Below are 10,473 nucleotides of genomic sequence, written 5' to 3'. Positions count from 1 at the left end.
CACTGTGATTTCTCCTTGCCACTGAGCATGTACCGTGTGCTTTCTCTTCATGTTGAATGCCAGCAGCTCCCACGGAGCTCTGAGTGGGGGGCAGAATAGACGGTAACACTTCTAACCAGTATCCCCCCCCCCCAATATGACCACAAGATGGCAGACAAGCCATTTTTAATTACATGTAGGGGGTTGTCACCTTTCTTGAAGGCAGGGGTGCCACTTAAATAGGGCAGAGGGAGTGGTTGTCTCCTCCCCCTCAATTTTATACCCTGTAAAATCAGGTATCAGAAATGGGTTTCTCCCTCTCCTAGCTGAGCAGTGGCTGAATATTTCTAACGGGCGGGGGAACCCCCCTCTGGCACCTTCTGTACCCTTTTTTCTGGAGCTGGTGAGGTTATATTTCTCGGATTAGTGCAAATCAGGAAAGTTTATTATTATTGTTAAACTCGAGGAAATCCTCAGCTACCCTTTTTGCTTACCAGGGGAAAGCTTTGCCGGTTGAATTTCTACTAGTCGAAAGGGACGAGCTGGGCAGCTACACACCCTGGCAAACCTCCACCCCCGCACTCTCTTTACTGGGCTGGGCCGGACTGGCAGCCGCCTACCGGAATGGAAAACCGGGCGCAGCGCAAAGAGGCGCTTCCTCGCCAAGCAAGAGGCGGCGCTCCGGAGGCTCCCGGCCGGCTACGCCTATCGCCTACAGCCGGGCCGGCCCCTTTTGCGGTCTGGCGACTCTGTCGCCGCCTTCGCCTTTCCCACCTTCGGAGGCGGGCGACCGCTTCGTGCTCCGCGACTCGCCATGGAGTGCTACCGAGAAGTCGCCGCCCGAGCCGCGGAGAAAATGCAGGGCTACCGGGAGGATCTCAGCGGCTGGCGGAGCTGCAAACGGACGGTGAGTGGCGAGTGGGCCGGCTTCTTCCCTGCAGCTGGCACGAACCGATCAGGAGGCGGTACATACTGTCCACGCATGCCACGCGGGAGTTGAAAGAGGTGGTACAGTCCTGAGGTGGCACGGCTGACTATTCCACTTTGGGCGAGTTTTGTGAATGCTGCTTACACAGGGTTCTTTTCTTTTTTTCCTGGTCTTTTCTTTAAAAACTTGTCTGCAAGAAGAAAATGAGCACGTCAGGGGGAGAGTTGCCATCCCAGCCATTTCCCTGCTGTGGTCATTTTCTGCTGTAAGGGATTTCCCCCACTGGTTTATGTCTGTTCTGTGAGTGGAGTGCAGCAATGTAATGAAGTCCTGAAACGGTAGAGTTGGGGTGGGCTCTAGATGGAGCTGGCATTTTTAGAATGATCTCCTGTTTTCTTTTTTAAAAAACTTAATTGGAAGAAGAAAACTAGCATGTCAAGGAGACCATTCCTACTCTAAGCTATTCCTTGATGTGCTAGGTGTCTACGAGCAGAGCAAAAAAGCACCCAATATAATCCCTCAACTGCATTTAGAAGTGGGATCACAATTCTATCATCTTAGTTTTTTGCCCAATTCCTTTGCATGTCTCTTTGCATGTGTGCATCTGGAGTTGTTAGGAGGCAGCAACACTTGCTTTTGTCTCTCTTGACTTGGGACAGTTCCCATTTCTGTAATCTCTCCCTGGAAAATCCCTGCCCATGTTTGAGGAAAAGTCAAGGATACTTTTTAAAAGTACTAAAGACTCCAGTAGCACCTTTAAGCCTAACCAACTTTATTGTAGCATAAGCTTTCGAGAACCACAGCTCTTTTCGTCAGATGCATCTGACAAAGAGAACTGTGGTTCTCGAAAGCTTATGCCTCAATAAAGTTGGTTAGTCTTAAAGGTGCTACTGGAGTCTTTACTATTTTGCGAGTACAGATTAACACGGCTAACTCCTCTGGATCTTAAAAAATACTGATGCACGTTGAGGCCTCTGGGAATTAAAATGGGGACCAAGGGATGGGAGTATCTCAACTTGTGAGTGCATGCTTCTCAGTGCTCTTGATGCCAGAGCTCTGCTTCCCTCCCCTTTCCCCAGAAAGACTTAGCCAGAAAATCAAGACTGTTAAATATGATTGAACCACTTCCATTTTTTAACTGTGGCTGCACACTGTGAAATTCAGCTAAGCATTCATGAAGATTTTTTTTTTAAAGGAAACTGTCCCAGTCTCTTTACTCGCACCCTAGTTACGAAACCAGAGAAGGGCACTCGAGCCCTTCATGTGAAAGGTGCTCCCATGTCTGTGTCCCTTTTGTCCATGTAGTGTTGGAGGGTTTCTTGCCCTGACTCACTTGGATGCTTTTCTGCATCTGTTCCTACAGCTTGCAAGCAATTATGTGACTCTTGCTCTATAGCCTGGAGGAGGAAGGCGGTGCAGCTCAGTCATTGGTGCATTCAAGGACCTGGAACCATGTGACATTCTGTAGCCAGGTGGAGGGAATGTGGACGTTTGCTTTATGCCATGGCTCATCCCAAAACTTTATTCTCCTTACCAAGCTTTGTCCTGGGGGAATTCAGAAGAATATTCTTCATTGCCTCTGGTCTTTCTTCTCCTCCCCCCACCCACAAAATAATTTGCTTTTCTTTCTCATAAGAGCACTGTGGTATATAATAGTCACAAGATCTCAAGGACCCAGGCTCAGATCTCCACTCTGCCATGGAGATCACTGGATCACCTGGGGGCAGTCACTCTCTCACACACACAGCCTACCCTACCTCACAGGGCTGCTGTGAGGACCAAATAATGGGGAACTAAGAATGTACCATGAGCTCATTGAAGAAACAGCAGTGGGTAGACCCAATTTAAAATTAGAGGAAGGGAGGATTCTGTAGCACCTCTTCCTGATTTGTATTGGCTTAGGAAAATTTGAATACTTCCTCTCCAAATAGTTAGGGGTGGGCTTACCATTATTGCCCCCAAATCAGTCAGCTTGATTTTAGCTTTTTAAATATATATATATATTTATCTTTCTCTTCCTCCAAGGAGAACAAAATAACATAATTTAGCATTTCTTAAACCAGAAGATGGAATCTGCAATTCTCTGAAATCTAACTATGCATAGACCATAAGAACATTTTTCTCTTTAATCATAAATAGTTTTTAGTCAAAATTGGGGTTCTCAGTTTGCTAAAGTTTGAGAACCATTGGTTCACCTGATTCTCCTCTTCCCTATTTTATTCTCATAACAACTCTTTCAAGTAGGTTAGACTGAAAGATAGTAATTGGCCAAGTATAGCTTCATAGCCCAATAGAGATTTGAACACTCAACGTCCGAGAGGCAGCATTGTTCAGCTGTCCAATATACCATGCCATTGGTCTTTAGTTCTTAAAGGAGAATTTCACAAATGAAATTTGCAAATGTTTGAAATGTAGAGATAGTGTCGCTGGCATTGCAGACCCCACTTATTTAAGGTCAAACAGAACGACACAAAATAGTATGTGAATGAGCTTTCAAGTTCATCTTCATCAAGTGCCAAACTTGCACTGTGCAAGTGTTGGATTGTATCAGTATGTTGCCATCAAACAACACTAAGAAGAGGGAAAAGGAAAAGATTGTGTCACATCAAGTATCTTATTATTTATTTAATTATCTTTTCTCAGAATGAAATTTCTATTTTTTGGAAACCGTCGGCTGAATTTCATGGAAACATGTAAGTAAAATCTATACAATGTGGGAAGGTAAGCTGACTCGGGGAAATAAGGCTGTGCAGGGCTTTTTTTTCAGCTGGAATGCGATGGAACAGAGTTCCAGAACCTCTTGAAAATGGTCACATGGCCGGTGGCCCCGCCCCCTGATCTCCAGACAGAGGGGAGTTGAGATTGGGCAATCTCAACTCTCCTCTGTCTGGAGATCAGGGGGCAGGGCCACCAGCCCATGTGACCATTTTCTCCGAGGGCAACCCACTGAGTTCCACCACCCCTTTTCCCAGAAAAAAAGCCCTGAGGCTGTGTCTCTGCCACATTTTTGTGGCATCTACAGTGCAATCCTAACTTAGCAGAGTTACACCCATCTGAGGCCGTGGAAATCAATGTGCCTGGAAGAGTGTAATTACTTAGGATTACATGCTTGCAACATTCTTTCCAGTTGAAATGTTGAGTGTGGCCAGGGCTCGCAAACATTTTACAAGATGGCCTGGTTGACAGATCTTGCCAAGAAGAGCCACCTTTGGCCTGTGCTTGGGAGGGGCTGTGGCTCAGTGGTAGAGCATCCATTCGCTCAGCATGCGAAAGGTCCTAGGTTCGGTCCCCAGTTCAAAACAATCGGGTTGCAGGTGATGTGAGAGGCCCTGCCAGTCAGAGTGTACAAAAAAAGACCTCAACAGACCAACATTCTGAATAAAGCAGCTTTGTGCATTCATTCCTAGAAAACAATAGCTGGGCAGGTGCGAGATAGGCATGTCCTCTGTCCTAACAAAGGAACTGTGCACCCTGCCCTGCCAGGGAAGTACTCATGGACCTCCAAAGATTCCCCAGATCTCAGTTTAAGAAATGCTAAAGTAAGTTATTCTCAGCTTCTCGGAACTGGGGGAAGATAACAAGGTTTCCCACAACCAGAAGTAATTGCCTTTCCATGTAGAAGAACCTCCCTGCAAGTAGGCTAGGATGTGCAGAGGACTACTGCTTGCAGTGGATGGTTTTTTTTAAAAAGAAGAATATGGAGAATCAACCCAAAGGGGGCAGTCTCAGTAGCCACTATTGACTGTTCTATTTCTTTCTACCCCAAAAGGAAGTCTCTGTAGGGGAAACTGGCAGTTCGCGTTTCATTTGTCTGTCTGCTTCTTTCCTTCCTCTTCTGCTCTTCCCTTTCGGATAGATACAAAGCTGATGGGATTTTGCCTGCAAAACCAGAGGCTGTGTTTAAGTGCATAAAACCAGAGGCTGGAGGCCTTAGAGAAAAATGGGATAAAAACTTGAAGGAATTGTTGATTGTCGAGATAATTGATGAAGTAAGTGCAATGCAGAGCATGTTTCTGGGTGGAAGTGGTACCTTCAGGCCTCCCCCGGGGCCCTGGAAATCTCATTCTGGAGTTGTGCCCTGGCAGAAGTCTTGATCCTTCTGAATTGTGCACCTGTTTTTAGACGACAATAAATTTAATATTGGTGACATTGATTTAGTTCCCTGAGGTTTGTTTACCATGCAGCTAGACTTGCAAATATAGATTGCTTGTGGATCAGAAACACCATGTGGCTGTGTAGCTGTAGACCCCACTTGTTTAAGAGATGATCCCTGATGAATTGGACCAAAAATGCCATCTAGTTTACCATCTAGTTTCCCACAGTGGTCACGAAAGAGTCCTTGGCTTCCTACTTGCTGCTTGCCCCCAGGATTCAGTATCCCGCTACTCCCCATTGTATGCTCTGAGTGTAAATGCGTACACGAAGAAATGCACTGTAAGATATTACAACATCATCTTGTTTGCACTTTGCAGAACATTTGTATCACTAGAACTATCACACCTTCGGCGTTCATGAAAATCATTTCTCCGAGAGATTTCTTAGATGTGGTCCTAATTAAGCAGTACGAGGATGGCACAATAGCATCAGTAGGTAAGTTGGTTAAAAGCCATTATGCATTTCTCTCATTGGGTCAGTACGCAAGTTCCTGTAGGTGACTTGTGTTGCAATCTTTTAAGCCCACAGAGGTTGGTAAGTTTAGAAGAGCATGTAAACGTGCTAAGGATAGCAGTGCTGCTTACTCAATAGGGGCAAGGTGTGGGTGTGAACAGACACCACCAAACTGGAAAGGTGAATTGCAGTCACCTGAACGCCTTAGCTCCCAAAATCTTACGCTTTGATGAATCTGTTCATCTTTAATGTCCTTTTCCACTGTTGGATCATTAAATGTGAGGGAGCCAGCAAACCGAGAGAGAACATTTTCAGCGATGTCACCTTACTGTACTTCAGGCGCCAGGCCAAAATATATATTTTTTCTGAGGCTTTTAACTGAGGGGTGCCATTTTTTAAATCTGTTTTTATGGTCCGCTTCCAGCCAGAGGACTGTGTTAGGGGAGTGTAACTTTAAATGGCTGAATGTCATTTTATGGTGTTTTTGATGCTCCTGCCTTTTTTTCAAGATTGGTAATTTTTAGGATGTTCATTTCATGATTTTATTCTATTTTTTATTATTTTGTGAGCTGCCCCAAGCAGCGCTCTGGAGAAGCAGCATGTAAATCCTTTCACTAAATAATAGTAAAGGAAGGTTTTGTTCCAAAAACTAAAAAGACTTGAAGAGGTGGGGAAACGAGATAGTGCGTCTTTCCTGCCTAACCACCCTCCATTCTGTTCCCATAGTTGACCCCCCCCCTCTAACTTGACCAGTTTTCTCAACTCTCTATCTGGTTTTTCTTTTGTGGCAAGAATTCTGACGAAGAGAGCTGTGATTCTCGAAAGCTGATGCTACAATAAAGTTGGTTAGTCTTAAAGGTGCTACTGGACTCTTTTTGATTTTTTTACAAGTAAAACATTCCTGTTCTATTTCTTGTGTAGCATTTCTGTAACGACTTCTTTATAATTGACTGCAACTGCTACATTTTCTTTACGTACCCTTCACCCCCCCTCCCCACTCCCCACCTTGCAGCAACCAATGTAGAGCATCCGCAATGTCCGCCTGAACCTGGTTACGTGAGGGGGGTGAATTATCCTTGTGGCTGTTTCTGCATTCCTGTCCCAGGGTAAGTCTTATTTTACCAGTGACAGAGGGGTTTTGCTGTGAGACCAAGGCCATCAGTAAACAAATACCCCAAATTGTATTTTTTTCCCAGTACACCTAGTGTCTGATCCTCTTAGCTAGAGATGCAGGGAATTGAACCTGGGATGCTAAGTAGTGGCTCTGCTATTAAGCCACAGCTCCTCCACAGGGTTTCATCCTCACAAAACCCTGTGAGGTGAATTAGACTGAAATAGGGTTGACTGAATTTCAAGGCAGATTGAGCATTTGGGTCTCCCAGAGTCTAGTCCCACTGTATCCTCTACAGCATATCGATTTAATGGCTATTATAAATGGCTATTATCAATGGCTGTTAAACATGGACCTCCATGTTTAGAGGCAGTGTGCCTCTTAATCAGGGGTAATTTCGTAGAAAAAGAGCTGGAGGAGCTCATTAGCACAACTCATTAGCATATGCCACGGCCCTTGACATCACCAGAAATGTGTCATTAGCATAACTGATTTGCATATGCCACATACCCCTGGCATCACCTAACCGGGCTGCTTTGGATCCAATCCTGGCCATTCAGGGCCGAAATTGGGCCCAAAATGGCAAAAAGGGGCTGAAAATGGCCGAAAAGGGGCCCAAAATGGTCAGGATTGGGCCATTGCCGAACAGGAGAGTGATCCACCACCCGTCAGAGGCCCAAGCCAGGCTGTTCCACCCCAATCCAGGACAAAACGGACCCAAAATGGCCGAGAGTCAGCTGGGCAGGGCCACCTGACATGTGACCTCTTTGGGGAACTGCCGGAACTGCGTTCCGGCACGTTCCCCCTCGAAATGAGCCCTGCTCTTAATACCATATGTTGGCAATAATGAAGGGCTGTTGATTTTATGCTCTGCTTGTGAGCACCCTAGAAATATCTGCCCGGCCACTTTTGGAAACTGGATTCTGGACTACATGGTAGAAAGTGCCATCAAGTCATAGCTGACTTTTGGCGACCCCTGCTGGGGTTTTCAAGGCAAGAGACTAGCAGAGGTGGTTTGTCATTGCCTGCCTCTGCATAGTGACCCTGGACTTCCCCTTGGTGGTCTTCCATCCAATTACTAACCAAGGCTGACTGCTTCGCTTCCGAGATCTTGACGAGATCAGGCTTGCCTGGGCTATCCAGGTCAGGGGTCAGTCCAATTTAGTTTAGGCTCAACATATTCTTATTTTTGTCATCTTGGGGATACATATGTGAAGGTCTAGCACTTTAAAGAGAGTCATGATCAACACTGCCTTGCTTCCCGAAGCATAACAATATATATGCAAGACCGTACTCTCCTCATCTGCATTTCTGATTTCAAAAGTTGCATGTCTTGACATGTTTGGGCTTTTGTCTCCCCTAGGGAACCAGGCAAGACCCAGCTGCTCAGCTTCTTTCAGAGCAATCTAAGTGGCAACCTTCCTCATTCGATTGTCGACTCCTTCTTCGCAAGCAGCATCGCTGACTTTTACAGCAACCTGACCAGAGCAGTGAAGATGCTCGTGGCTTAAGTGTTGTTTTTTTTCCTCCTGAGAAAATTGAACCAGCAGAGCATCTGTATGTTGTTTGCAGTTCTGCAGTTGCATGATTCCGCACACGTTGGATAATGCACTTCCAATCCTCTTTAGAGATCATTTGGAACAGATTTTTTCGTGTGCGGAACAAAAAATCCACCACAAACGATTGATAAAGTGCATTGAAAGTGCATTATCCAACGTGTGCGGAATCAGCCTCAAACAAAAAATCCACTTCCAAACGATAGCTAAAGTGCATTGAAAGTGCATTATCCAACGTGTGCAGAATCAGCCGCCACTTGAGCAGGACAGAAATCTGTGCAGCATTAAGTACTTTTAAATCCCATTGATATTTCAGTGGGAAGGATATAAACCCATGTTTAACCTGTCCACTGAAATCAGTGGGACTTAAACATGCTAGGAAGAAGCTTTCTTCCAAGTTAAACTAGTTATGGAAGGCTTCAAACTTTGCTTAACGGAGTGGTAGGATAGAGGGAACTGTAGTTTGGTTGATAATCTAATGTTTTTTTCTTTCGTTCATTCTTTTTAAGGAATGGCAAGTTTCTCATCCACAAGGCTTAGGCTTGGAAGTGTGGGCAATGTCTAGTGAGGTTAAGGGCAAAGACTGATCCTAATTTCAGGTTTTGGTGGTCTGTGTATTTCTTTGCTTCTCTTGGTGGCTAATTGGATCAGAATTGTGCTGGATACATGCTTGACGCCACTCACGTACTATGATCTAGAAAGCCCAGGGTGTTCCACTGATGCACCTGAACCTGGTTGCTGTCCCCTCCCCAGACATTCCCGTGGTTTATATGCAAAGACTTCTTGCCTGTGCTTCATGTTGCTAATGCAATCACATGCCATGTATGCCAGGCCTTCCTTGCATTCAAAGACAATGTATTGTTCCAAGGGCACACCATAAGGGTAAAAACCTTCACATGACCCTTTCTAGCATGGAAACCACTGTAGAGGCAGCTGTGCACAAGTCCTATGTGCAAAGTGGGGCTTAATCCACATGGATAAAGTTGTAAGGATCAAGACAAGGAATTTAGTGCCCAGAGTCCTGGTTGCAGAGCCTCGTGTTTGCAGAGGTACACATGTGGAGCTGTAGACCATCAACTGACGAATAGGGTTATTGAATGGAGAAGACCCTGTGGCCAACAGTTCTCCATGCCCATAAAATGTTCTGTGTTCAGGTTTATGGGTCCATGGACTAGAGCACAAAGTGGCTGGTGCAGAAGGCAGAGCCAAGCACAAAACGTCAGAGAGCAAGGTTATTAAACTCTAGTAGTAACTCTTTAACCACCTTGGGGATCCTGTTTGTTTGGAAAGGTGGCATAGAAATGTTTTAAATAAACATTTCAGGCATAAGCTCTTTTTAACAGGATGCCTTTTAATCTGCAATCGGATCTCCAGTGACCAATCAGAAGCCTTGCTGGGCAAAAGCCCCTGCCTTGCTCGCTTTCTAAACATACTTGGCAGATGCCAGGAAAGATGTCAACAGGTACCATGTGGTGCCGATGGGCACCACCTTGGGGACCTCTGATCTAGAGCAATGCAAGTTACTACTCAGTGCAAATTCTTCATCTGTTTAAATAGGCATAATAGAAAACTTGATCATTTGGCAGAATAACATGGTCTCAGATCTTGCTGGACTGTACCTCTCAGACAACAGGGGAAAGTTAGCATGTTTGAATGATCCCCCCCTCTCAGAACTTTCTACCTGTTGAAAACTAACCTGGTAGGGAGAATGAAACGTGACCACATTGAAACGTGATCCTGGAACTTGCTGTCTGAAAAGGTGTCTCTCCAGATCTGCACCATGTGCTTATGCTGACTGCATAACTCCAATAATTGGCCTACATTACAGGGGTATTATGCGGGATTATTGTACAGTATATTAATAATAAAAAGATGGTGGTTTTTAAATGGTTGCTGATCTTTTTTTTTTTGCACTTGTGTTTCAGTTGGAAACCTTCTACCAGCTGCCATGGATCAGGAGTGGCATAGGGTGATTTTAAGCAAACATTTTATAGTGAGGAAGATTTATTTAGATGGCAGGGAATGGGGTTGAATGCCTTTTGTTAAGTTGCCTGTCCCCAAATCCAGGTCTGCCCAACTGTGCGTGCGCAGCCCAAACCAGGTGGGCAAGTGTTTTCTCATCTTTAATGCAGTATGCACCTCTACACCACACACATCATGTAGTATAAATTGGGGTGTGTGTGTTGGATGCTGTATACTTAAATGCAGCTGCTGTCCTTTCCTTTGTGGTTCCTAATCCGACAAAAGAATTCATGTCTGCCGAATAACATCTGCTGGCCCTTACACTCAAT

The 10,473-nt window shown here is 45.2% G+C and overlaps 1 protein-coding gene across 1 annotated transcript; it reads left to right on the top strand.

Annotated features, from left to right (window-relative positions):
- Positions 1 to 700: 700 nt before the first annotated feature.
- On the top strand, positions 701 to 10,069 carry STARD5 (StAR related lipid transfer domain containing 5). The gene is made up of 6 exons (XM_055003062.1): positions 701 to 886; positions 3,551 to 3,600; positions 4,764 to 4,896; positions 5,380 to 5,497; positions 6,528 to 6,621; positions 7,990 to 10,069. The coding sequence occupies exons 1-6, from the start codon at positions 794 to 796 to the stop codon at positions 8,135 to 8,137; spliced, it is 636 nt and encodes a 211-aa protein (XP_054859037.1). The 5' UTR covers positions 701 to 793; the 3' UTR covers positions 8,138 to 10,069.
- Positions 10,070 to 10,473: the final 404 nt, after the last annotated feature.

The sequence above is a fragment of the Eublepharis macularius genome, chromosome 18 (assembly GCF_028583425.1).
Source record: "Eublepharis macularius isolate TG4126 chromosome 18, MPM_Emac_v1.0, whole genome shotgun sequence".
NCBI classification, from domain to species: Eukaryota; Metazoa; Chordata; class Lepidosauria; order Squamata; family Eublepharidae; genus Eublepharis; species Eublepharis macularius.
The sequence above is the reverse complement of the archived record's forward strand: the minus strand, read 5'-3'. Positions and strand labels throughout refer to the sequence as shown.